The sequence below is a fragment of the Grampus griseus genome, assembly GCF_964374135.1.
Source record: "Grampus griseus genome assembly, chromosome: 10".
In the NCBI taxonomy this organism is placed as follows: Eukaryota; Metazoa; Chordata; class Mammalia; order Artiodactyla; family Delphinidae; genus Grampus; species Grampus griseus.
In genome coordinates this window covers 91489492-91517068 of record NC_139004.1, presented here as the reverse complement: position 1 = coordinate 91517068, position 27577 = coordinate 91489492, and the positions used below count along the sequence as shown (strand labels likewise).

The following is a 27577-nucleotide window of genomic DNA, read 5'->3' as shown; positions in this document are numbered from 1 at the left end:
ACACACACACACACACACACACACACACACACACACACACACACACACACACACACACAGCCCAACCTTTCTCTCATTGTTCTCTCTCCCTCTCCTGCATTCTCCTTTCTCTCATCCTTCACCTGTCTATAGTGACCATCTTAATTCTACTAACCCATCACAATAATGTATCCTATGTAATTGTTATTAACCTATAATCTGTAATTGTTATATATAACCATAAAAGGCAATGCTATCATTAATACTGCAGCCATTGTTAATTAGAACAAATCTGAGATGCTGTTTGACCCATTCTCATTTTGCAAATGGGTAAACTGAGGCCACAAATGACTTGACCAAGGCCCGAGAGTGTGTTCAGGGACAGAAGGCCGAGTGACTCTGAATGGATTCATCAGCCTCTCTCCCGAGGTTTTCTTTCGGCTTTTAACTTTTCAGTGAGCAAACTTTTGGAACAAACATATTTTAAAATACCGCATTCACTATTGTTTTCTTCAGAGCAGTCCTCTCACCCCTCTCCTCCCCACCATGTTTAGGTGTTTTATGGCATATACGGAGTTGTCAGTTTCCTCCTTCGCTGCAAAGATGACTTGAAAAGATTCTAAGGAAACTTTTCTCCATCCTCCAAAACAGGAACCTTACCAGTCAACAGAATTATGTATCTTTTTGCATTCTGCAGTATTTTTTCTTTTTTGGCCATATAATGACTCATTTTTGTTAAAGTAATAATGAGTAAGCTGTTTTATATTCTGACAATCTCACTTGCCAATCATAGGCCTTTTTGTATTCTGTGTTATCATCATTTCTGGTATTTGTTTCTGACCAATACATGTTAATTATATATGTAAACTACTTAAGACTGTTGAAAAGAAAATCAGCTACAACCCAGCCGGCCTTGGAATAATTGATGCATTGGCCCAGTCTCCATGTATACGGTTTTTATTTTAAAAATTGGAGCTAATGCTGTATAATTGGGTTTCTATTTGCTCCCCGGCCCGCTCGTTAAGACCGAGGTGGAGACTAAAGAATCTGAGCCTGTTTCTCCACGTGTAAAATGTCGTGCCAGGGGCGGGAACAGGCGACGGCTCTCACCGAGCGAGGTGGGCACCAAGTCACCAAGAGCAGCGGACACAGCACTCGGCCCCCGTGGCAACGGCCCTCTCGCCCGCTGCGCCTTTCCGGGCGGGCCGGCGCGCGATCCGCACCGCGGGCGCCGCCAGAGGGCGCTGTGGCCCCGGGCGCGACGGCGGCGGCGCGGCGAGGACCCTCCCCCGGCGGCTCGGCCGCCGCCCTGTCCCAAGCTCCTCTGCGGGTAAACAGACATGGCCGGCGAGGGAGATCCGCAGGACGCTGGGAACAACATGGGCAATCACTTGCCGCTTCTGCCCGGTAACCGTCCAGGGCCGGTCCCTGGCGGCGGGAGGGGGAGAGGCCCGAGCCGTGAGGGGCACGGCGGGGCCGGGGAGGCGGGCGGGCGCTGTGGAGCTGGCGGGGCCGCGCCGGAAGCGGCCGCGCATCGGGCCGCCGGCCAGGGACCCAGTAGCGGCGCTTCTCCCAGCGGCTGGGTCCCCCGGGCTGGGGACGAGGGTTTGGGAGGCGGGGAGGGCGGTCTCCCCCAAAAGGCAGGGATCCCATGCTGTCCATCCTCCGTGTGTCCAGAACTTGGCTCCCAGGAAATGGTCTGAAACTGGGTCAGGGGAAGAGAGGGGGACTGGGACAGAGCTCAGCAGCCCAGACTTTTCCTCGACTTCTTCCCTTTGATGAGGGTGACAGCTACCATGCATTAACTGTTTACCACGTCACGGGCCCTGCCATAAGCGCTTTGCATGCGTTTCTCCGTTTAATCCTCTCCACATTTCTTTTCTAATCCTGATCTGGTGGGTGAGAAATGGATTGGCAGATTAGTGTGTGACTTGCCCAAGGTCACACAGTTGCAGGGCCAGGACTCCTATCCGAGTCTATCTGTCTGCATAGGTGGTGTTTCTCAACCAGTTCACAGCCAAGACAGTATTTGGTCTGTTCTTAGGCACATAGTTCAAACACATGGTAGAACAAGCTTAATTAGAGATACTTAGGACTGTGATGTTAAACTCAGTTTTCTCTCTCTTTTATGTTTTATGAAAATTTATACTTTGGACTTATGTTGGAATACTGGGTACAAAAAAACCTGGAATGATTGTACAGTTTTATCGTGGAATGCTCTAGACAGGAGATGCTTTCCAAGAGGTGTATCAGCCAAATGGAGACTATTAGCTGAGTCCCTTCACTGTGTGTCAGGAAGTATGTTAGGTGTCCTGGAGATGAAAAGAGGTATGATACACAGTCTGATACCTGAGGAGGTTTATCATCTATATGAGGCTCCTGAAAATATAACTAGCAGAAGGCCGTTGATTTAGGCCAGTTAAGCAAATGCTCTTACCCTCCATCAGAGGGAGGGGTTGTTCAGGGCCGAAACGGATTGGGGGAAAGCCCTGTGGGGTGTCCTGGAGACATCCAAAAGCCTATAACTTAGGATAGGCTTGCAGAAGATAAGGCCTGGAAGCTTGGGTCGGAGTGTTGGGAATCTTGCATCTCTTGCCAGTGAGACTGGGGGTTTCTTCCGTGGGTTGTAAAGAAACAGTTGTGGGTTTCAGACCTAAGAGAAGCTGTGCTTGGAGGACTAATTTGCCCACTGGGAGTGGCGTGGGTTGGAACAGGAAGAGACTAGAAGGCATGCCCTCCATATAGGAGAGGCCTTTTCCAGAGAAATAAATCAGGATCAGACTCAGTGGTCGATCCAGAAGCAACCTAGCTGAATTGGACTTGACTGAAGAGCTGAGCTGTTTTTTCAGAGGCATCAGCCCCGCTCTGTCTGTGCCAAAGCCAGTGTGTCAGGGAAGATGCTGATGCTCTGTTGGCATCCGCATGCTGCTCCTGCACGAGATGAGTCACCACACTTCACCCTGGAAGCTCTCAACAGTCAGTGGGTTTTGTCAAAAACAATCGGGTGCAAAAGGGCTCAGAGAGATTGTCAATACGATAATCATGCTTTTGCAAATCACACATGAGTTTTATTTGTAGAAACATTGGATTGTCCACACATCCATGTAGAATGAATTGTTTTGAAGAGTAATCCACTTTAAATGCTAAGGAACTAGCTTAATATTTAAGATTCGAAGAATCTGTCCCAACCAGACAAAACATTAATAGATAAACAGCCAAGTGGGGGAAGTGGGTTTCTGCCCTGTACATTAGAAAGACTACTTTGTGTAAGGAAATCATTTAGAGACGGAAGTTGGAGCAGTTAAAATGTAAATTTTAAAATTATGAATTCTAGCCTTTAAGCTAAAATTTGACCTTTTAAACTCTGTGTAATAGAGCAATGAAGTGTCAAAATGCTTAGTGAAAGCCATGCTGTCAGAATTGTGAATGCAAGGAAGTAGATTCAGAATATTTTTGTCATCGGTTTAGATTTTTCTTTGTTATCTCTCGGTCTCTTAATGAAATTCCTTTGTGCTTAGGAAAATTTTGTATGAAGTGTTCAACCACTGCACATTTGAATTTAAATTGAAATAATTATGTTGTTCTCTTTGACAAAGCCTTATGTATCTAAGGAATTTATAAGAATTGATAGAGAGTCCAAGGCATTTGCCATGTTGAAAAACATTTATATTTTCTTGTCAGGGACCTAGCTGGAGGTGGTTTGATTTAAATAATGATATGCACAAAGGAAAATAATTATTTTGTAAAGACATTTTATCCACTTAGAAGTTTATTTGGGGGCTTGCTTGCTTTCTTCCTTCCTTCTTTCCTTCCTTCCTCTCTTTTTCCCCTCCTTCCTTCCTTCTCTCCCTCCCTCTCTCCTTCCTTCTTTCCTTACTTCCCTCCTGTCTTCAGAAACTCTTTAAAGTTAAACGTTTGAAAGAACTTTAGAGATTGTTCTTGTTCATGCCTGTCATTTTTCAAATGAGGGAACTAAGGTTTAATCAGGTGGGATGAATTGTCTGAAGTGTCAAAATTAGTTCCTAGCAAGGGAGAAGAGGTAAACCTCCTCTGCAGAAGAATTTCAAATCATTTATGCAGGTATGTCCCCCTTCAAGGAGGTGGAACATAATCCCTGCTTCTTAGATGTGAGTTGTCCCCAGTGATTTGCTTACAAAGAGTACAATGTGGAAAGGAGGGGGAAAGTAGCTTTCCAGTGGAGAAATCCGACTAACACTGCCTCATCCAGGTGAGCACGGTCAGCTTCAGTAGGTATAGGTGACATCGATAGTGTGCACCCTTGATAGGACATGATGAAAATGGCTCTGCACCTTCCTAGGCTTCTTCCCCAAAACACAAATCCTAATTGAGGGACATTCTACAAAAATGCCTGACCAGTAGTCCTCAAAACTGTCAAAGCCATCAGAAACAAGGAAAGTCTGAGAGACCAGCCCAGCCCAGAGGAAGCTAAGGAGACATGACAGCTAAATGTAATGTGGTGTTCTGGATGCGGTCCTGGAACAGAAAACGGATATTAGATAAAAACTAAGGAACTCCAGATAAAATGTGTTTAGTTAACGGTAATGTGCCAATGCTGATTCCTTAGTTATGACAGACGTACCGCACTAATACAAGACATTAGCTATCAGGAAATGGATGTGAGGTATACAGGAACTCTATTATCTTTGCAACTTTTCTGAAAGTCTTAAACTCTTCTAAAATTAAACATTGACTTAAAAAAAGTAGTTGGTGGCAGAGCCCAGCCTAGACCCCAGCCCTCCAGCTGCCTCTTCACAGTACTGTTCAGATTCCCAAGTGTGTGTGGTGTTTACAGGAACCTCTCTTTTCATGGGCCCAGAATCCTCATGAAGGAATTATGTATTTGAAAGGGAACATAGCTTTTACATGTTCATGCCTCTGTTTTTTGTTTGTTTTTTTCCTTATAATATTGTACTTTTACAGCAGAGGATGAGGAAGAAGATGAAATTGAAATGGAAGTTGAAGACCAGGATAGCAAAGAACCCAAGAGACCAAACATCATAAATTTTGACACTAGTCTTCCGACATCACATACAGTATGTAATTTTGTAACAGATCTAGTATGATAAATACGTGCATTTAACTGTAGATGGAAGTTCTTGAAAACGAATGACTGCTTTTAGCATTACTGGAAATTACCTCACACCAGAAGTTGTGGATGAGGACGTGGGCTCTTGACAGTAGATAACAGTCTTAAGCTGTAATTTTTAAGCACTTTGATACCATGTCTGTTACTAGTTGTAATTCTTTGAAGAATTGGTGCCCTTCTTACGTCTTTGCTAGTAATAGGGCTACTAAAGTACTTATTATCTGTACTGCTGGGTCCCAGGGTGTGATTTAACATTCTAGCATTTTATACTTGTCATTTATGCTCTTTGGACATAGAGATGTCTAGCTTAGTCAAAATCAAATATCAGGTTGGGGCTTCCCTGGTGGCGCAGTGGTTGAGAGTCCACCTGCTGATGCAGGGGACACGGGGTCCGTGAGGATCCCACATGCCGCGGAGCGGCTGGGCCCGTGAGCCATGGCCGCTGAGCCTGCGCGTCCGGAGCCTGTGCTCCGCAATGGGAGAGGCCACAACAGTGAGAGGCCCATGTACCGCAAAAAAAAAAAAAAAAAAAAAAATCAGGTTGGCCAAAAAGTGCCTTCGGTTTTTAAGTGAAAGTAAAAGACATTTTTCATTTTCACCAAGAACTTTATTGAACAACGTATTCACCCTTTTGTTCCACTACCTTCTGCCATTTTTTAGGCAACTTCATAATTCCATCTTCCCAAAACTTTTTATCTTTTTGAGCAAAGAATTGTTCCAAGTGCCTTTTACAGTCTTCCAGGGAATTGAAAATATTTTTCCATTAAGAGAATTTTGTAAAGACCAAAATAAATGGAAATCCAAAGGTGCAGTGTCTGGTGAATACGGCGGATGAGTCAGAACTTCCCAGCCAGGCTGTAACAGTGTTTGCCTGGTCATCAAAGCAACATGCGGTCTTGCGTTATCCTGATGGAAGATTATGCATTTTCTGTTGACTAATTCCGGACGCCTTCTGCTTTCAGTTGGTCTAATTGGGAGCAGTACTTGTTGGAATGAATCGTTCGCTTTTCCAGAAAGAGCTCATAATAGAGGACTCCCTTCCAATCCCACCATATACACAGCGTTACCTTCTTTGGATGAAATTGGCCTTTGGTGTGGTTGGTGGTGGTTCATATTGCTTGCCCCACGATCTCTTCCATCTGCATTATTGTACAGTGTCCACTTTTCATCACCCGTCACAGTTTGTTTTAAAAACGGAACATTTTTGTTACATTTCAGTAGATAATTGCATGAGGATATACGGTCAAGAAGGTTTTGTTCCCTTAACTTATGTGGAACCCAGACATCAAAGTGATTCACATAACCAAGCTGGTGCAAATGGTTTTCAGCGCTTAATTTGGATATTTTGAGAATGTCGGCTATCTCCCACGTGGTATAATGTTGACTGTTCTCAATTACTGTCTCGATCTGATCGCTGTCAACTTCAACTGGTCTGCCCGACCGTGGAGCATCGTCCAGCGAGAAATCTCCAGCACGAAACTTCGGAGACCACTTTTGAAACGTTTGCTCAGTCACAGCATCTTCTCCCTACGTGGCACAAATCTTTTTTTTGCGTTTCAGTTGCATTTTTACCTTTCTTAAAAATCATACTGTGATGAAAATGTTGCCTTTTTTCTTCTATCTTCAATATTTAAATGAATACACAAAAATTCACCAATTTTTATCAGTTTTTTTTTAAAAATGCACGCTGATATGACAGCTGTCATGATACAGTCTGACAAAATTGTTTCGAGTGGAGTTGAAGACAACTAAGCACTACTAGAGCCATCATACGGAAAAAAAGAATGAACCTTTTGGCCAACCCAATATTTTGAACTTAAAAAATGCTCTTGAATTTTTATGTATGTGAGAGATTCTTCACAAGAAATTAGAAATTCTACTTCTAAGAGTCAAAAATAGATTTTCATGTGGGAGCTGATACAACAAGTTTATTATTTAAATATTTGTACCCTCTGTGTGTGTTTCCTTATGCTGATTTGCTGTTCAGTCTGTCGAGCTTTTGTTTCTGTTCCATATCTGTACTGACACTGACCTTGTGTGTGTCCCTCTGTAGTATCTGGGCTCTGATATGGAGGAATTTCATGGCAGGACTTTGCACGATGACGACAGCTGTCCGGTGATTCCAGTTCTGCCCCAGGTGCTGATGATCCTGATTCCCGGGCAGACCTTACCTCTTCAGCTTTTCAGTCCCCAAGAAGTCAGTATGGTGCGGAATTTAATTCAGAAGGACAGAACCTTTGCGGTGCTTGCATACAGGTAAAATCTTAGAGCTGACTGACTTAACAGTCTCTCGTGCAGTCCCAGGGAGGTGGTTTTAAAGCCCAAACTGACTACTATTCTGCATGCACAGGAGATGGGATGAGGTTGGGAAGTAAAACATTCGGATAAGAAGTGTGAAAGTGCAAGTTGGAGTATTTCGGGATGATCATTACCATCTAAATCAGGCTTTACCTTTCACACACATTTGAACTTTCTGGTATTTGAGAGGTTTTATATCATTAAAATTTAATGAAAAACATTTCTAGAATCTTATTTTCAAGAACTATCTTTATTTAAAGAAAAAGAGGGCTTTACATTGTAATGTAAAGGATTACTTTTGCAAAAGAGCAAGTAGTTATTTCACCGTCTCAAAATTCCTAAGCTGTCCTTTTACAGACCCGTGCTAAACTGAAGCTGAATTTCAAGTATCCCATGACAACTAGAGGAAATCAGTGGTAGAGGCAGGAAATCCATACAGGAAGGTCCCCCTCCCGCCCCTGCCCCCCAGCACAGTGCTGCCGATAAGCAGCAGTAAGGATGGTCTGCTGAATAAGAAGAATGTTTGGTTTGGGAAGGGAGAGTTTAAACTCCTATCAGTCCTAGGTCATTTTCAATGACTAGCAATCTATTCTTTTCCTAATGGGCTCTAACTGTACTTCCTGAAGCCTCTTTATATATCTCAATTCCCTGTGTGATTCTAAAATAAATAAAATTAAATAGCTTTGCAATGAGAGCCGATTGCTATAAATTGTTTTCCCATGTGTATTGCTTTTGTCAACTTTGCATATCTGAAAACTAAATGTCTAAAACTGTTTCCTTTTTAAAATTTACCTTGGAAGTAATGTACAGGAAAGGGAAGCACAGTTTGGAACAACAGCAGAGATATATGCCTATCGAGAAGAACAGGATTTTGGAATTGAGATCGTGAAAGTGAAAGCAATCGGAAGACAAAGATTCAAAGTCCTTGAGCTCAGGACACAGTCAGACGGGTAAGAAACACCATCTGTCTTAAAGCTCCTTGAACATCATAAAATGAAATGGTTTTCCTGTATTTTTTCTGTTTTGCTGACCCTTCACATTTTGTGACTTTTAACTAGTTGTTCTTTTCCCTTTGAAAGTATAGCTTAGGGGTTTCCAACTTTGCTGTGCATCAGATGCCCTGGGAAGTTTTTCAAACTATAGATGCTTGAGTTCCAACCGCCCCTCCCATCCGTAGAGAGCCGTCAGTCTGGGAGGGAGGCCACAGCATCGTTTCTGATGATTTCCAGGTGATTCTAATGTCCCTACAGGTTTGGGAACGGTAATGTAAACCCTACAGGCAGTGTCATGTGGGGCAGGGCTTCTTTGGGGTTGAAGACCTCTCTTCAGATTGAAAAGGGTGGGAGGTCAGAGCCTGGCAAGCTGTGTGTGGCGTGGCATTCCTGTGCTTGGGGAGCCATGGCGGTCAGCCTGCCACCTGCTCCGTCTGGGCTGTGAGGAGCGTTTACACGGAGTGCCCATCTCCACTGTGAACGTGCTTTCACCTGTAACGGGTCATATACTGAATAAGTGACCAGGAAGCACCTGTCATCTCTGTGTCGTACCCAGTTTAGAAATTCTCAGAGTTCTGTTTTAGCAGTTAACTATTCTGGCGTGGCTCTCACGCTTAGGGTTTTTTCACAAATTTAAGGAATAACTCATTCGAAAAAAGGCAGTTCACCTTTGCTCTTAAAACAAACAAACAAGCAAACCTCCCCAAAAAAGCACACAGCATATTGTCCTCAACACTGCACGTTTCCTTTTATAGGAGTGATTCTTAACTATGGTACCTAAGAATCACCAGTGAATCACCAGTGAAGTCTTAGAAACAGATTCTTGGGTCCCCCCAGCCCTAGTGAATTGGTCTCTTATCTGTAGCCACGGTTGAAAATCTTTTCAGGTCTCTGTGTTGCACAGGTAACGTCTTCTGAACACATGGACACTCAGAGGGATCTTTAAAGATTTAAAAAAGAATATGAGCTGCCTGTGGGCAGTAACTTTTTGTCTGTTCCTGTTCACATAGTGGGCATTCATACATATTATTGAACTATGAAAATATCGAGGGGGTCAGCCACCCTTTGGAGCTTGAGAGAGCATAGAAGAAGGAGGGGTGCAGAGCCCTTGGGGGAGGGGTTAGTGCTACCCTCCTGGTGACCCCCACCCAGAGCATTCGCTACGCAAACCCTCCAAGCACTGAGCACAGTGTACTGTCATTGTAGGGTTGTGTGTGTCTCCCTCAAGAGGCGAGCTGCTTAGGACAGTGGCTGAGACTTCTGTGTGTTCTGCATTTAGGACCATCAGTGTTACGTGAATGAATGAAAGAGTGTACCCCGAGGGCTCTGCATTGAGACAGTTGGCAAGCTGTTTTGTTGCTGTGGATTTTACTAACAGTTCCATTTTTAAAGTACTTCCTATCCTCATGCTTATAAAATTTTGAGTATTTGTGAATACTGTATTCCAGAAACCATAATGGCAAATTGACTTGGGGAAAAGTATACTTCAGAGACTGTCGACATCAGTGACTTGTGATTGTGGACAACTAGTTTGAACACAAGATGGCAGTAGACCCTTAACTGTGAAAGCAAGTCAAGGGATATACCTTTGACTCTAGTAGAGATGAGTGTGAAACTGATAGGGCCAGACGGGACTGGGAAAGGGCCCATTCTCTGTAGTATCCCTGAGACCCACTAACACAGCCTCTCACAAAAGTGAGTCTGTTTTAATTTAAAAGACCTCCACGGAGTGAGAATCCTCTGTCTCCACTGCCCTTCTGGTTCTGTCACTACCTTCACTGGAAATGGTGAAACAGAAGAAACTATGGAGATAATCTAGTGCAAGCTCCTCTTTTTTCAAATAAGGAAATGAAGTGCTAGAGAGGTAAGCAATTTGCCTAAGGTCATACCACTAGAGGGCACCACCTGGCTGGTTCTGGGTCCCTAACTTCCAAACCAGTGCTCTTCCCACCAAACCTGAATTCCTCCATCACACGTTTGCACCTCAGGCCAGTTTCCTTTTCTTTAGTAATGCAGTACCAGGTAATAGTCATTTGTCTTCTACATAAATGACTCTTCATATGTAAAAAGCATACTGCTACTTTTCCAGAGTGAGTCTTTATTTCTGTGGCATCTTCTGAGCACACGGACATTTATTTGAAAAATTAATTTAAAAAAATGGAAGTGTATCATTGAATCACCATAGGACTCTTCAGGAGTTCCTGAGTATTTCTTACATGTAGAGAGGAAAAGGCGATTAATACTCTATTTGGAATTACCAAAGAAGTTCTCTTACCTGTCATAATTGAGATGAATAATTTTTAGTGAAAAGGGTTAATCAAAAATGGAAGTCATAAAAATTTACACATATATATCTTAAACATTTTATTTTAACTTAAAATATATAAATGTCCCTTCGTTCATTTTATGTTTGATGGAAAGACAGGATACTTTCTTCGAATTGGGTCTGCAGATTAGAGATGGCACTAGTCTTTCTTGCATTAACAGCTTTCACTTTGCATCATCTATCTGCAGTTTATACCTGTAGTTTTTCTTCAAAGAGAGGTTCTGAAGATACTCACAAGGCTGTCTGAGCACCAGAAGCCTTGCAGATTTGTGCACTTTTTTTCTTACCGTTAGAATTGTCTGAGCCTAATTTGAAAGCATTTTTTTGGCTCAACCTAGTATTCATTGAAGCAGTTTTAATTTTGTACTTATATTTTATCAGTTGCTATAATATTTATATAAATTGTCAAACAACAAGATTCTACTGTATAGCCCAGGGAACTATATTCAATATCCTGTGATAACCATAATGGAAAAAAAATATGAAAAAGAATATACACACAGACACGCGCGTGCGTGTGCGCACACACACACACACACACACACGTGTGTGCACGCACATCTGTGTGTGTGTATATAACTGATTCACTTTGCAGTACATCAGAAATTAACACAACATTGTAAATCAGCTATACTTGAATAAAATAAAATTTAAAACTTCAAAAAAATATTTATGTAAATTATGCAACTGTAATCACAGAACAACTGCCATAAACAGGTCAGGAAGGAATAAAACTAGTTTATGTTACAACCCAAACTCAGCTGCTGGGAGAAGCGGCAGCCGTGTGCAGCAGACCCTGGGCGGGCTTCACAGAAGGAACAGAGAGCAGTGCTTAACCCTGTGAGGCAATTCAGACAGCCTGTGTACAGACTAATGATTAAAATGATCACTAAGCTGATTTTTCAGTAGCGTTAATGTTTTTATCATAATAAACTCTTACATACTAGGTGGGTAAAACATAATTCTTATTCAGTTACTTTTGTTTTTAATGAGCTCTGATAACGTAAGAACATTAGAACGTAGTTTGAACACAGTCAAATTTATTTTACCGTTTTCCAAAGTCATGTAGACATAAATTTGAGCTTGCAGGAAGAAATTGAAGTTAGTGAAGTGAGTCTAATATTATCGTTAAATTAAACCTACATATTTTCAGACACATTTAGCTATTTTCATTTAATAAATCAGAAGAAGTATCAAAGTGTCATAAGTTTTTGTGGGTTGAGACAGTGGTTACAATGAAAGACCACTTTAGAATTCCTAAGCATGATTAATAGTGAAGCAGAGACTTGTAATATTTTTGTAATTACTTTGTAGTATATTTGACTTCATCAGTCTGACAGTGTTTTGTTCCAGCGTTTGGATGTGTTGATACCTTCTGCATTTGAAAAGGTATGCTGGGAGATAAAATGGCTCGTAAGACGATGGTCCGGAGGTACAACCTTCCTCTTGGCATTAATGATGAGATGTTTGCAATTATGATATTCTCAAGTAGCATTCTAGAATGATGACTTTACTGTCATGAGAGTTGAAGTAATTTTTAAAGTAAAAAAAGATAATATGATGGATATTTTGATTCTTTGCATATTCAGGGTAAATGCTGAGGAATGAGAAAAGGAGTGCACCTAGAAATAAGGCTACGTGTAATTCTTTAGTCTTATCTAATCTTATCCATGTAAATGGGTTCTTGATTTCTCTTCCTTTCTCTACCTACTCCTCAGGTTTGGTGATTTATGAGAAGGCATAGATGTAGGAGTCGGGCAGCGTAAAGAGACGGGGCGAGGGGAGGGGCGGGGTGTCTAATGATGTCTGAGAAATTAATTTAGAAGTTATCAGGATATGCATAGGGGTTGGTTGTATATTGATTTTTAAAATTTTGTTTCACTTACAGACTATCTGAAATGTAAAAATCTCCCTTTCCATTCCACAGTGAGATAAAAAATCTTAGGTTACCTTTGGTTTTAACTTTGGTACGATTTATGAAATATAGTATTTTTTGAAAATTTCGTGTATCATAATAGCATTTGAGGAATATGTTTAAAAAAGAAAACTGTGAAACTCTTAGTATTTAAAATTACCCATAATGTTTAGAAACTTAATAGTTGGAGTTAAGATTATCTAAAAAATGAACAACATGCCTGGTTCTCTTTATTTCAGAATCCAGCAAGCTAAAGTGCAAATTCTTCCTGAGTGTGTGTTGCCTTCAACCATGTCTGCAGTTCAGTTAGAATCCCTCAATAAGTGCCAGATGGTTCCTTCAAAACCTGTCTCCTGTGAAGACCAGTGTTCACATAAATGGTGGCAGAAATACCAGAAGGTGAGAAACTTATTTTTTATGCCTCTTCAAAAAAAACAAAGACAGGTTGCTTTTTTCCTGTTTAAGAAAGAAAAACAAACAACTCTCATGATTTCCTTCCCCAGACTCCTTCTGGACAATACTGTAGCCGCGTTTGATCATGCTGGAGCTTCTAAAAATGTCATAGGCAGCTGTGTATGTAAAAGCAGTTTGCAACAGTAGTAAAATGTTACCGTACTGTGAGGTATTCCAGCTATTATGCCTGTAAGTTATGTATTAACTAATAACACGTGGTGTTAAGTTCTGCAGGAGGCTCTCATTAGACTGTGGTCAGATGAGGTGCTTGGCTCTTGAGTCAGAAACGCTTTACCTCAGAAAAAGCGTTTGGGAGAGCGCACAGGAGTGAAGTGCGTTTTCCTCCTTCTGCACTTCTGAAAGGAAGATTTTTTTTGCCCTTTTTGTACAACACTATTGACATCACAAAAATTGACTTGAGACTAGGTGCTCTTTAAAAGCATTGCCTGTTGGGGCATTAATTCCTGTATATATACTTTTGGCTAGATCATTCTTTCTCTTAGAAAAAATACTGATGAAGCTTGTTTGTACTCATTTGTGAGATGTATCAGTTACGAGTATAAAATACCTAATATTTATGATTTCTACCTAAAGGAAAAAATTTGCTAGTTCCTAAATTTAGAATCAGTTGGCTTTTTGAGATTTATCTTTTAAAAATATGGAAAGACAATTTTCATAGTAACCTGAAAAATCCTGTGCTGATCATCCTTTACTCTTTGTCATGTAGAGTAGTGAAGTTTTTAATTTTGATGTGGATTAGCATAGGATCCTAATTTGATGTGATCAGCATATATGATTCATAAGAGGGTCTCATACACTAGTCACTGGACCTCCACTTCTAGTGGTCTTGCAGTAGAAGTCATGCAGTTTCCAGAGAGAGCTTTGTGCAGGATGGGTGGTTGATGGGCAGCACGCTCACGACTGGCTCTCTGTAGGCTCCTTGGTCTCGTTATTTTGTGTTTCAGCTGACCAGTCTGTGTCATGATATACTGTGGTTTAATTCGTGTTTCTAAGAAGATTCTGATGAGAAAGTTTAATTAGACTGCCTAAAGTTTCCCAAGCTTTGACACTAAAATTTTTGAAGGTTTCAGAATATTGATACTGCCATAAGTTTACAGTAGCTTTTGTATAGCTGTGCAATACTTGTATTTTCAGACTTGATACAGGCACTTTAAATATACTTTTTCTCTTGTTTATTTTAGCAGTAGAACAGTGGAAGCTCTTGCTGTCATAGTCATTTTCAGTGTAACTGCTGAAATAAGTATGTGGAGGATAGCTCTGTTGGTACATGGCTCCGTGGAGCGGTTTTGGAACGTGTGGAGTCATTTAGGGCGTAACAGTGTGTCTGGCACTGGGTGGTGCTGAGATGTGGTTCTTTGGTGGGGTAACCACATCGGGGTGTGCCTCCACAGCCTCTCAGTATTTAGACAGCTGTGTATTTCAGTCACTGGATAAGTTTTCAGAAGGTAGTATTTTGATTTATATAATAGTTCTTCCATACCAAGATTTTTGTTAAAAACTCTTAACCGCTTATAAATCGTTAACTCTTTGCACAGCTCTAAGCATAGAGTGAGAGTGATTGGAGTTAATTCCTGACTTAAGTGCTCTGGACGACTAGTTCTGTGTTGTCTTTGCAGGTCCTTGCCATCTTAAACCTGAACTTGGGTTAGGCAAAAAAAACTTTTTACATGTAATTTTTGTGTGACTTACTGATTAAACTCTTCCTATTCTGTGGTTAAAGCACCTCCACGTGTTCACATTAAATTCAGAATTAGGCCTTTGCAGCTGGGTTGTCACTGGCTCAACAACAGCGAGGAAGGACACATGTGCAAAGGCCAAGGAAGCACATTTTTGTTTGGAACCAGATCTTTTGACCTTTCCCTGTTGTCTTATTTCTCCAGTAATTCTGGACTCTCAAACATTAGCCCTCAGTTATCTTCATATTCAGAGTTGCCAAGAACTAAACAGAAGTTGCTAAGGAATGAGAGAGACATAAAAGGCTTTCAGAGATAGAAATGCCTCATCCCGTGTATTTTTCAGATCGTTCAAGGGGTTCCCTTGCTTAAACTTTGGGTAGAGTTTCTTAGGTTCTGAAATTTGGATCTAGATCACTAGGCCAAGAAAAATTGCTAGTTGAGCTATTTTGGACTCCAGGTGCCTTACAGTCTCTGTTCTACTTTAGAGAGACCACTTACAGCCATCCTGCCGGCAGCAAAACGTGGAGTGGAGCAGAGGGAAGGGATGGCAGGTGGCACCGGTGGGAACTCCATTGGCCCTGGTCCCGTCTCAGTGGGTCGCCCTATTGCACCCGTAGCCGGACACTGACTTGCGTCACAGCGCTTGTCTTCAGGCAGATCTGGGGCTCGGGTCAGCCCTCTCTGCAGCGTTTATTTACATCTGACTTGTGCATCTTTGTGCCTGAGAAGTGGTTCACGGGGCCAGAACTGGGAGATGCTTAGTTGATTCTTAAGCCAACTCACAGTAATCGGGTTGCCACACACTTTTCCAGCAGAAAAGATACTTAAAGGGTCTAGGAGTGGAGTGGAGTCTTCCTGACATGTATTCAGTTAACCTTGACACTGTGCACACACCTCTCTTAACATTTGCCATTGAAAACTAAAAAATCCAAATGACAGAATTATTTACGCTTCTGTTATCTTCCATCCTGACAAGGGAACATTGGAGAAGATGTCCCTATTGATTAAGGAGTTAGGCCCGTATTATCAGGAAGCACTCTTCCAAACCCACTTCTATCTGGAAACCTTCCTCATTCAGTGATTCGATCTTTGAATCTCATGTTTACTTATTTCCTTTCTTATCACAGTGCCTTTCTCTCTTCACTGGGTTTACTGTAGTGGGATTCCCTGAAAGAGAGGAAAGTGTTGTTTCACCTACTTGGAGTACAATGTGAATGTTCCTAAGTACACTCCCTGCTTGCCCAGACTATCTATCTACTTGTTCATTTGTAAAGCCCTTCTATGTTAATCAGAAAAAGAGTTGAGTATGAAGTATAAAAAGAAATCAAACGTGGCTGGGCTTCCCTGGTGGCGCAGCGGTTAAGAATCAGCCTGCCAATGCAGGGGACATGGGTTTGAGCCCTGGTCCGGGAAGATCCCACATGCCACGGAGCAGCTAAGCCCGTGCACCACAACTACTGAGCCTGCACTCTAGAGCCCGCGAGCCACAACTACTGAGCCCGCGTGCCACAACTACTGAAGCCCACGTGCCTAGAGCCCATGTTCCACAACAAGAGAAGCCACCGCAATGAGAAGCCCGCACACCTCAACGTATAGTAGCCCCCCGCTTGCTGCAACTAGAGAAAGCCTGTGTGCAGCAACGAAGACCAAACACAGCCAGAACAAAAAGAAAGAAAGAAAGAAATTTGTTAAAAAAAGAAAAAAAGAAATCAAATGTGGGAACATATTAAGAAAGTGACTGAAGCGTATCCATCTGGTCTCTGCTAAATTTATAAGCCATGATTGCTCCTGCTTCTCGTACAGAACAGGGAGGAACTGAGCACTAACTCAGAAGGGGGAGGCCCCAAACAGGAGTTCACAGGTTAGCGTCTCAGTCTTCTTCCCAAGTTTCCTTATGAAAATACAGATAAATATTCTAACTTCTTTCCTTTTTCTTACGTAAAAGGATCCATACCGTCCTGCACCTTCTTCTGTCCTAAGAGTGTAGCAGATTCTTCTGTATTCGTTTTTGGCGCACTGCTCCCTTCTTTTGGAAGCTGCACAGTATTCTCTGTATGGATGCACTATAATTTATATAACCAGTCCCCTCTGGACGACAGACCTGCACTAAGTGCTGCGTACAAATGACCTTTCATACAGGTGAATATGTAGGGCAGAGTTTGAGAAGTGGGATTATTGGATGTCAGGGCAGCTGCTCTTGTAATGTTGGCAGGTGTTTTCAAAGTACCTCACTAAGAAGGTTGTTCCTATCTGTGTCCTGATTGTCAGTGTTTCACCGAGGCTTTAGAGTATCCAGCTTAATTTTTGCTGATCTGATAAGTGAAATACAGTATCTTGTTGGAGGTTTAATTTGAGTTTCTCTGAATATGAGTGAGGTGTGTGGCATTTTGTGTTTAAGAGCGGTTCGTATTTCCTTTAGTTGGTATTGTCTTCAGAGTCTTTGCCCTTCATTGATTGCTAGGAGTTCTTTACGCATTAGGAAGCTTATCCTTTTGTCGGTGATTAATGAGTTCCAAACATTTCCTTTAGTTTGTCATTTTTTTTGTCTTTTAACTTTGTTTTTGGTGTGCTGTCATACATAGTTGAATTTATCTTTTTAATACTTCCATATTGTGAATCATAACTAGAAATACTTCCCTGTGCAAAGGAGTCTTCATTCCTTAAGAACAGTAAAACATGTAATCTTTTACTTCTGATTTCATTGTCTTTAATGACCAGAGTGTAAGCTTTGATCCAAGTGTAGTTGATCCTGGTATGATTTCAGTGCTCCTTTTTCCAGGTGGCTCCCGGTTGTCCTGTGACCATTTTCTGAGAGGGTCATATTTCCCTCCCTGAGATGCTCTTATTATAGACCAGATTCATGTTTTTTATTTTATTTTTCTTCTGCTCTGTGATCTGTTTGTTTATGCCTCACCAGGATGCTGCTATAACTGTTGACAGTTTATAATCTTGTAAGTAAGCTATGACCAGCAACCCCTCACTGCTCTTCGCTTTTTAAGGTTTGTTTGGCTACTATTGCGTCTTAATGTTTGCATGTGAACATTAGAATCTGCGGTTGCCTTGTTCCAGGATAATAGTAGTAGCAGGAGGAGCAATGATATTTGTTGTCTATTTTTATCGTAAAGAGAAGAAAAGTCTTGGAATCGTGGCTATGTGTATTCAGGGACTTCCTCCAACCAGAGTAGGGATTTCCCTGGCATACACCTTAAGCTTATAGTTGTCCATCTGCCATTATGAGCTTATAAGCCTCGGGATCAAGAAAAAGCTTGCCATTCCATTCCAGTTCTTACAAGCAAGTAGGATTCGATGAAGGAAGGAAGGAAACAGAAACTTGTTTCAAAAATTCAAAAGCTTGAATTATTTGGAAAACTCTTTTTATCATTTACATTGCTGATTGTGATAGGTCTTACTACAACAAACGACCACCTTTGGTCACTGTGTAAACCAGTGGTAATGTTTTACTATTCACACTTAGCCTTTCACGTTACTCTTCCAATTTCATTGCACTTCAAAGAACCATTTAAGTGGAGTTTGACATTTTTTGAACATTCTACATTGTCGGGAGGCAAAGCCGAAGCTATAGTTACGAGGCTTAAAAATGGAAAAAATGTGATGGATTGCTACCTCCACGTAACAGACAGTCATTTGAAGGGCCTTTCTGCCTGCTGTCAGGAGTAAGTCCTATTCCTGGTGCGAATACTACTTCATTGGAGAATCAGTCATTGATCACTTTCAAGCACCTAACTTTTTGGCTAGTATTAAAATTTTCTTGAAGTATAGCCCTTTTAGGAAGTAAATCATGGTGTTGATAGACTTGAAGAATGCCCATAAATTGCTGGGACTTATCGTCAGTATTACCCAGATATAAGTCGGGCCTTTCCTATTGTGCCAGGAATCTAAATGGAACTCTTAAATTTGAGGATATTGAAGTGGCTTAAATTTTGGCAGTTCAGTAAAAGCTAGCTGATCTCTTCTGGTTTACTTCTCTTCAGCTTGCACACTTGACTTTCTAAAGGGTGTAGTATTAAGGTTGTAGTACGTATATTTAATTGATTTGTAAATACAGCTGTAGAATCTGTCAGGGTAATCCTGATACAGAATTTTAGAGGCCGCCTCACGTTGAAAAGTAGGGAACAGAGACCTGAGGCTGCAGCTTGTTCACATTCACGAAGCCTGGTAGGAGCAGATCGGATGGTCATGACGCTGACCCTGATGGTGCCTTGCCCTTCATATCCTATTCGCTGTATACTCTAGTGAGAAGTAATGTTTATATATAAATAAATTAATTTCTTTTTATCTTTCTGTGGGTGTCAAATTACTTGCTTTTGTATCACAGAAGTGATCATTTTGATGTGTAAAGTATATATTAGTGACTGAATTCAGAGTGTGTCATCCAACCTGAAACTTCATTGGATCTTTGTCATTTCATAATGCTAAGTACCCCTCTAGAAAGTAAGCTTCTGCCCACTAAAACGTAAGCTCCACAGGGCAATGATTTTATTCTTTTGCTGTGCTTTTAATCATTGGTATACACCAAATGCATAAAAATCATGTCAGGTACATCCTAGGTGCTCAGAATATTTGTTGAATAAGTAACGGTTGGAGTCAGACCCCCTGAATGCACATCCTAGCCAGTCCCCATTTACCAGCTGTGACCTTGAGCAAGCATCCTTCTGTGCCTGTTTCATTACCTTTAAATTGGGGTGGTAATACTGCCAATCTTATCAAAATCTTTTAAGACATGTAAAGTGGTTGCCGTTACTATTACTGAATATTCAGTTACCTGACGGGCTGTTAGCATTTTTTATTCTGTAACTGGACTCTGACAAAAATTCTTACTAGCGTTAGGTTTTGGCCTGACTCCTCAGGCTTATTAAATCACTACCTGAGCCTGTGCTCAGAGGCCATCCCAGACCATCTTTGGGTAGCTTCAAACATAAGAATTATATTGAGTCCCAAATTCTTCTTTAACAAGAATCCACTGGTTTGAGCTGTAGCCCACGAGCCTTTGAGGGCAAGTCTGTCGTTATCCACGTAGCAGTTTCTGATTTATTCATAAACAAGTATCACATCCTCTTGAGAGGCAGCTCCAAACCACACATCCCTAGTGTGAACTCTAGACCTTATCTTCAGCATCCTGGCCACTGACAGTGAAAGTTCCCATTTGTGACCATCACAGAAGAGGAACATTACTGTCTCATCTTAGTGCCTAGTCTTCTTCTAATAGCGTTAGAGTAAGATTGTGGGGCGGGGGGAGTAGGGGGTGAGCTCTGCAGTGCGTTGGTTAGTTTACAACCATCAGCTAAGATCCCAAGTCCTCTCTGCATTTGCCGTGTACCCACGTTCCCCATCTCACACCCACTCACTTGGTCTTGCAGGTGCAAGCGTAGGATTTCCCTTTTATCTTGTTAAAGGTTATCTTGCCTTTCTTGTTCCACTCTGATAGTTCTTTCTGATCTCTCGTACCCCTTTCCCACCCAGTTTCACGTGTCATGCCCTCTGTCAATTGACAGCTTGTGTACAAAATTATAAATATGTGTACATATGTAGGTTTTGTTTTGTTTATTAAGAAAATGTGATCATTCTTTATATTGTATACATTCTCTGGTGGGGTGCAGAATCTTCTCTGGTGTCAAAGTATTCTATTGTATTTAACTATTGTTGAGAGATGGTTAGGTTGCTTACAACCGCAGCGCATCCTTTCAATCCTGTTTTCGTATCCTGTAGAACACTTCCCTTTCCAGATTTTCTTGGTTGTTTTTACACATCTGTTCTTTCAGATGAACTTTATACTTCTAAGTTCCAATCTTATCGGTATTGCATTGAATATATACTCTGAGGACTGACATCTTAATTATTGGGTCTTCGCAACATTGAACTGCTGCAGGAATTCAAGTAAAAACATCATTGTCAAATATAATAGATAATCGTCTATTATGGGATTATCTGCAAGCTTTTCCATCTTTTTGGAATTAGAAAGTCTTCCTGGGCCAAGGTCATTTTTTAAATGTGTTTCTTTCTACTATAAGATCTTGATTCTGTGGTGTTTTTTAAGGGACTTTTTTTTTCTGTTTTCAGAGAAAGTTCCATTGTGCAAATTTGACTTCATGGCCTCGCTGGCTGTATTCCTTATATGATGCTGTAAGTAACTTACCTTGAACTTTGTGCTACTGGGGGAAGCCATGGCATAATTAAGGGTCATTAGAACAAAACAGGCTTTCATACCCAGTGGGGTTTAATTTTTGGAACTAATGCCATTCATTACATTTAAGTGGAACAGGCAGGAATCATACTGCTGGATAGACTTGGCTTTTAATTTGATAGATTTTTAGTCTTCCCTCAGTTTATAGTGGCTTGCAGCTTCAGGACAAGATATTGAGGCATTTTAGGGTTTATTAAGCATTTGAAATTTTGCTGAGTCAAGGGCTAGTTACATTTAGGAAATATAAAGAATCCTTCAACAGTGTTGTGGTTTTTTCCTAAACAAGTGTATTAACTTCGATTTCCTGATCCCTGGTGTACTAACTGATGCATCCACCAATGTTTTTGCACCTTAGATTTTTTTTTATTAGGCATCTTGAAAAATTCATTAAGAGACTACTGGAATAGTTCAGAGAATCTGGATTTTAGACGCAAAGACTGTGTTCAAAGCCTGATTTCTGTTACTGTTCCTGTGGTGTGGGGCAAAACTTGATTATCTATAAAATGGGGATAATGGTAGTTATTGTCTTTGGGATGTCGCAGACGGTCAACAAATGTTAGTCTTTCGCTTAGGCAATCAGCCCGCCCACAGATATGGAGCCCTGGGCAAACTAAACCCATAGGTTGTGAGCACTTACCACATGGGCAACACTAAAGGAAACTACAGTTCCGTCTGCCCTTCAGCAGCTTTTGAGCCATTACAGACACACACTAGACAAGAGTGGTTTTTGCGTCCACTGGTGAAAAGACAGTGAGCATCTTATGTAGTAAGTGCCAAGGAAGGTGTTGTAGGTAGCAAGTGCGGGTGCAGCTTACAGGGACCGACAGAAAAGGCTTCCTAGAAAGGGAAGAGGAGGCCTCTGAGATAGCCAGCGCGTGGGAGGAGAGGCCTGGAAAGCCAGCCTAGTGCTGTGCAAAGCTGGGTCTTCCATCATTTCTGCCTAAGAAAACAGACACATTTAAACACGAAAGTTTACTAGGTAGTGATGACTTAAATTGCTGCTAATATATTAGGTTTATTGAGTTGACAAGCTGCCAGTAAAGTGTAAATAGTTTGTGAACCTTATTATGGCTACTTTGTTTCAAACAAAACAAGGAAACCTTAATGGAGAGAATCAAGAGACAGCTACACGAATGGGATGAAAATCTGAAAGAGGATTCTCTTCCTTCAAATCCAATAGGTATGAAAAATCAGGTTCCTTCCTGTGACCTGTGATGCCTTACTGAAAGAAATTGTTTTTTGTTTTCTGTTTAATGAAAATAAAACCCCCAACAATTTTTTACATTAGTATTCTGAAAAGCATACCCACTTCTTTTGCTTTGAGCAATTACAAAAAAATGAATATTTTTTAGTTAGTGGTAGCAAAGGTCTTAAATTCTCTGAGCACTCCTATTTTAGGCAAGGCTTTCATAAAAAGTTCAAGTTGCAGTAAATGGTGTGCATCCAAAAACACTGAGTATAAATACTCTCCTTTCCCTGGTCTTCAAGGTGCCACTGAAAGTGCCTGCAGTACCAGGACTTATTATTACCTTACTTACAGATCTGTTAATTAGGTACAGTTTAGCTATTCTTCGAGTCTCGTAGCAAATAAGTGACTTATTCTAACATGGGTTTGATATCATGTTTAATTTAAAAGACGACATTTACAAAAACAAGCATGGGAAAAGAAGTTACATTGTAGAACCTCCTAAGAGTATATATACTTGAGAGCTGGTATATTGTAGTACTGTTTATAATTGTGTGAAATGTGTTCTTTGGGAACCCCGTAGAGAAGGGTTTATTTCAAAAGGATGTTACCGCGTTCATAAGCTGTCCTGATACTTAACTCCTTCCTAAGTTTAAAGCTTGAAAAACCCACCATGTCTTTAAGATTTTTCTTACAGAGTAGCTGCTTGTCTTCCTATTGATGATGTATTAAGAATTCAGCTCCTTAAAATTGGTAGTGCGATCCAACGACTTCGCTGTGAACTGGACATTATGAATAAAGTGAGTAAAATGAATACGTTTGGATGCCCATGTTCAGTCAGTCTAGCGAGCGAGGGTGCACTGTTAGGACCAACAGAACTATCTGTAGGCTCCATTCATGTAGTCATGGAATTAGAGAACTAGTTGTCCATCATGGTTTGCATTAAAAATATTTTAAAGGATTATTTTATATATTTCATTTGGGATCATAAGACAAACGACTTGTTTTGCATTCCTCAGATATAACCTTTATGTGATCTTCATTTAGACTCTGAACACTTGATTTCTACGTGAACCATGTATGCTTTTTTTATATATACATATATATATCAGTCACTATTTCTCTCTCCTAGAAGGTCATAAGTTTTGTGAGTGAATATGTGTTAGATCTCAGATTGTGTTTTTCTTGTTCCATCTTTAAAACTATGTTGTTGAACGGTTGGAAGGAAAATATGATAATCAGGGATCAACACCTTGGGAGCATTTTCCCCACTAATTTTCTCTTAAATTTTTTTAGTGTACATCTCTTTGCTGTAAACAATGTCAAGAAACAGAAATAACAACCAAAAATGAAATATTCAGGTGAGATCTTTATTACATTTTTAGCATAGACCTGAATACGTTTTGCCAACTGCTATAACAGAATTACAGGCAAGACCGTATTTCCATTCTCCATATAAATGACAAATACTCAGCAAATGAAATAGGGCAGGAATTAACTCTGCCGTTGGGTAAGACAGTCTTCCTGATTGGGTACCCAGAACAACAGTGGGGGCATGTAAGCCATTTTTCATAGGTAATGAGCATGGTGAAGTAAAACAGCTGAGCAGTCTCTCGTCCCCACCCCCCCACCGCCTTCCTTGTTGAAAATCTGTCAATTAGAGGATATCTTCTTAGTGCTTAAGGACCTACCTCCCATGATATCTCACTCAAATATCAGTTTCGTCATATAGCGTCAAAGATAAAGGACGACATGCTTCTGAACATGTACTGATGCTGTGTGACAGTGTTTGAAAATTATTTTCTGACAACAAAGTCATTATGAATCAAGAAGGGAAGAACTGCTGTTTGCAGAGTACTCAGATGCCCAAGAATGACCAAGTGGAAACTTTTCATTGGACTTCCCCTCTCAGGCTCCTTTAGGGGAAGTTGAGTCCACATATTTGACAATGTATATCTTGAGGAAGATTTAAAAAACTAGCAGTATTTTCCTTTTTATCATCATGGAAAACATTTAGACCAAATAAAACTGGGCTGACTGCCAACCTCTTATTAGTAGTTTTAACTAAAAGGTTCAAAACTATAGCTCTTAGAACCTTGTTTCTTGGTGAACTTTTATTTACCCCCACCCCACCCCATTTTGACTTGCCTTATCCTCTGTACTGATTCTTTTAGTTTATCCTTATGTGGGCCGATGGCAGCTTACGTGAATCCTCACGGATACGTGCATGAGACGCTTACCGTGTATAAGGCCTGCAACTTGAATCTGATCGGCCGGCCTTCTACAGAGCACAGCTGGTTTCCTGGGTAATGTGGTGGTGGTCACTTTTTTTGGTTTTGCCTTAATTGGGAAGAAAAACCCAGAGTCCTAAGTAGAGCTGCTAGAATTATAATCAGAAGTAGACAATGAAGTGAATAATTCTACTTAAATGTTCATTTCATGAACTGCTAGAAAACGCTCTTCTTGCACAGTCTCACTGAGTGTAAGGTTAGGGACAAAGAAGGTGGCAACTGTACTTCTCCTCAGATTAACTCTACACTTACTTAATCAATCCACACTCATTTTCCCGTCAGCTCCATCTGAAAATCAACTGTTGTATGATCCAGTAAAACTACATTTGACCCTTAAACAACGTGGGTTTTAACTGTTTGCATCCACTTAGACGCAGGTATGTTTCACTAGTAAAATCCTACAGTAAATACTACAGTACTGCCTGGTCTGCAGTTGGTTGAATCGTTGGATGCCAGAGGAACCGCAGATACGAGGGCCAACTGTAAATTACAGGCGGATTTAACCCCTGTGTTGATCGAGGGTCCACTGTGTATCTGTATCATATTCTGTAAAGTGTTAAACGTTACCCAAGCAGTGATAATAGACACGAAACACGCAGAAACCATGCTTGCTTTTCTTCTAGTGTGCATGTTTTGGTTTGGTTTTCTTTTACTTTAGCCCAGTGCCCTTCAGAGTATGACTGTGGGACCAACAGCACCACCTGTTAGATTCCTTGAGCCGTATTATTTTCAAGACCCCCTATTATTTGTCCAAATACTGATTGGCTCAGCCTTTTTATTTTGAAAGAGTAGGGATTAGTGCTTATACTTACTGTAATGCCATGGCTTGTATTTTTGGATGAATTACCTGACAAATCATTCTCATTTTAGAAATCAATCTCATTTTAGAAGAGTAGTCCTGAAATCTTTCTTACCTGAGAAAAACACTTACCTCCCCCAGTTTTAACTCACACAAAAGTGCACATTTCTACAGGTGGTTGCTGTTTTCTAACTTGAGTGCAATACAAAACAAAGAAAATGCAGATGCAATTTAGTGTGGTCCTGGCAACCAGCAAGTTGTATAAAAAATCTGTATTAATAAGATTTTTTTTTCTTTCTTGGCATTGGAGAAAAAAATTTTAAGCACAGCTTAAGAGCACAATCAAGTAATTATATATATATAAAGACTGATGCATTACCATGATGAACCATACAAACTAGAAAATCTTTTTGTGAGGTTTGTCTCAGGAAACTGTATATAAATCCAAACTCAGAGTATTCCTTCTTCCCATTCTTAGAATTTGGCTCTAAGATCTGTCTTCCCAACAGGTTATACGGTGATAGGCTGGGATACACAGCCTCAGCTGATACCTTTCCTTAATTTTATAGGTTCGCCTGGACCATTGCCCAGTGCAGGATCTGTGCAAGTCATATTGGATGGAAATTTACAGCCACCAAAAAAGACATGTCACCTCAAAAATTCTGGGGTTTGACTCGATCTGCTCTGCTGCCCACGATCCCAGACACTGAAGATGACATAAGCCCAGACAAAATAATACTCTGCTTATAAACGAATACGGTAGGGATAAGGTTCCTTAGCAAAATCGGTATTCTAACATCAGGTCTGCTTTGGAAATTACTCCTTTTGATGCATACCGAAGTAAAAAGCGACATTACATGGAAGGTTGCAGTTTCCTAGTCAAACAACAGTATTTGAAGATTTAGACTAAAATATACTATTGAAGAGGATGAAAAGCAGTCTAGAATATGTGGTTTCGGGAGTTATCTATTTTAGGAGCTTGGTGCTCTTATTCTGTGGGATCTGACAGGACATGAAGACAGCTGTAAAACAAACTGCTGAGAGTATTTCCTGCAAAACATACCTGAAATTCCTATAAATTCTTATAATGTGAGGGTTCCTCACTTGATCCTGATCCATGGAACAGAATGGCACGTTTGTATCAGTGCTCCAAACAGCAGAAGTTTCCAAAAGCTAGGGTGCCAAGCAAGCGCTAGTACTGTTCCTTTTTGAAAGAGGCAAGGCTGTATTATTTTAAAAGGGCTTTGTTCTTTCTGATTTTCATCAATACTTTCAAAATTTACAAACCAGTATCTCAGAGAAACTAAAGAGTTACCTAATACACAGTTTGAGCCCCAACATGTTTGTTAGTGAAAATCGTATTTTGTGTATTTGCTCAGTGTTTGGTTATTCTGTTCCAGTTTCATTTGAACCTAAGACTACTGTGGAACACAGATGCTAAAACACGTCCCCTTCCTCCAAGTGAGATGTGCTAATGTATTTTATAGGCTACTTTGTTCAATGTAAACTAAAGAAACTCTGTAAGTAAACTGTAAGAGCAAAACTAAATTAAACATGTTCTTTTGTTTAAATAATGTAAAATATCTACTCATAAGCAGATAATCTAGGTGTAAGAAATAATTCTTAAGGTAAAGTTCTAGACAGACTGATTTGCCACCTACCTCTTTGCTTATACATTCAAGGGGTTTATTGGATACTTTTACATTTGCGTAATTTTGATGTTCCTTCACTGCTTTACATATTCATTGGGAGAAGTTCAGCTAATCGGGTACAATGGATGTGGCCAAAACGGACTGTTAAATTTCTCGTTTGAATTTGTCAATAGTTTCTTCTTCCAAACATGCAATGGTTTTGACTGCCTAGCCTGGAATCGGCAACCGAGTATCATGTTGCACATTTATGTAAAGAGAGTAAATGAAAAGCAACTCAAGAACGCTGTCGGTTTTTTAGCATGTGCCCCTTCTGTATTCGATATGCCTAACCTTTACTTTGTTAACCTTGGGTTTTTAATGACTCTACTATTTGTTCATATAGTCAGTCTTACACTGAACTAAAACGGCCTCTAAAGGGGATTCCAGGGAGTTCTTTTCAGTAGCACGGCACATCTCTTTATATCTAAACCAGGTGTAGTGAGGGAACATTTTGGCCCCCTGGAGAGTGTAGTCTCAGAATGTTCTATATTATTTACTGACACTTGCAAATAAAATTTCCTGGTATATAAAAACACGCATATACTATTTTAAAGTCTCTTTATACATGACGAAACCAGACCTCAAATCTGCATACTTCCTATGTAGCACAGTACGAATTCTACAGTGTTGGTTCCAAATAT

The 27577-nt window shown here is 40.6% G+C and overlaps 1 protein-coding gene across 2 annotated transcripts; it reads left to right on the top strand.

Moving 5' to 3' along the window:
* The first annotated feature begins 1260 nt into the window (after positions 1-1260).
* CRBN (cereblon) lies at positions 1261-25999 on the top strand. Of its 2 annotated transcripts, none has more exons than XM_082662956.1 (11): positions 1261-1386; positions 4924-5033; positions 7140-7342; positions 8185-8334; positions 12857-13016; positions 20846-20908; positions 22065-22149; positions 22840-22955; positions 23452-23516; positions 24330-24461; positions 25815-25999. In XM_082662956.1, the coding sequence occupies exons 1-11, from the start codon at positions 1320-1322 to the stop codon at positions 25993-25995; spliced, it is 1332 nt and encodes a 443-aa protein (XP_082519082.1). In that variant the 5' UTR covers positions 1261-1319; the 3' UTR covers positions 25996-25999. The 2 variants fall into 2 exon arrangements, with proteins under 2 accessions (XP_082519082.1, XP_082519081.1); XM_082662955.1 differs by having other exon boundaries at positions 1315-1386; positions 4921-5033.
* The last annotated feature ends 1578 nt before the right edge of the window (positions 26000-27577 follow it).

Excerpts from the sequence above, each read along its gene's own strand:
- CRBN (XM_082662955.1), top strand. The coding sequence starts at position 1,320 with ATGGCCGGCGAGGGAGATCCGCAGGACGCTGGGAACAACATGGGCAAT. Across the intron at positions 8,335-12,856 it reads CTCAGGACACAGTCAGACGG|AATCCAGCAAGCTAAAGTGC; the intron begins GTAAGAAACACC and ends TCTTTATTTCAG. Across the intron at positions 24,462-25,814 it reads GAGCACAGCTGGTTTCCTGG|GTTCGCCTGGACCATTGCCC; the intron begins GTAATGTGGTGG and ends TTAATTTTATAG.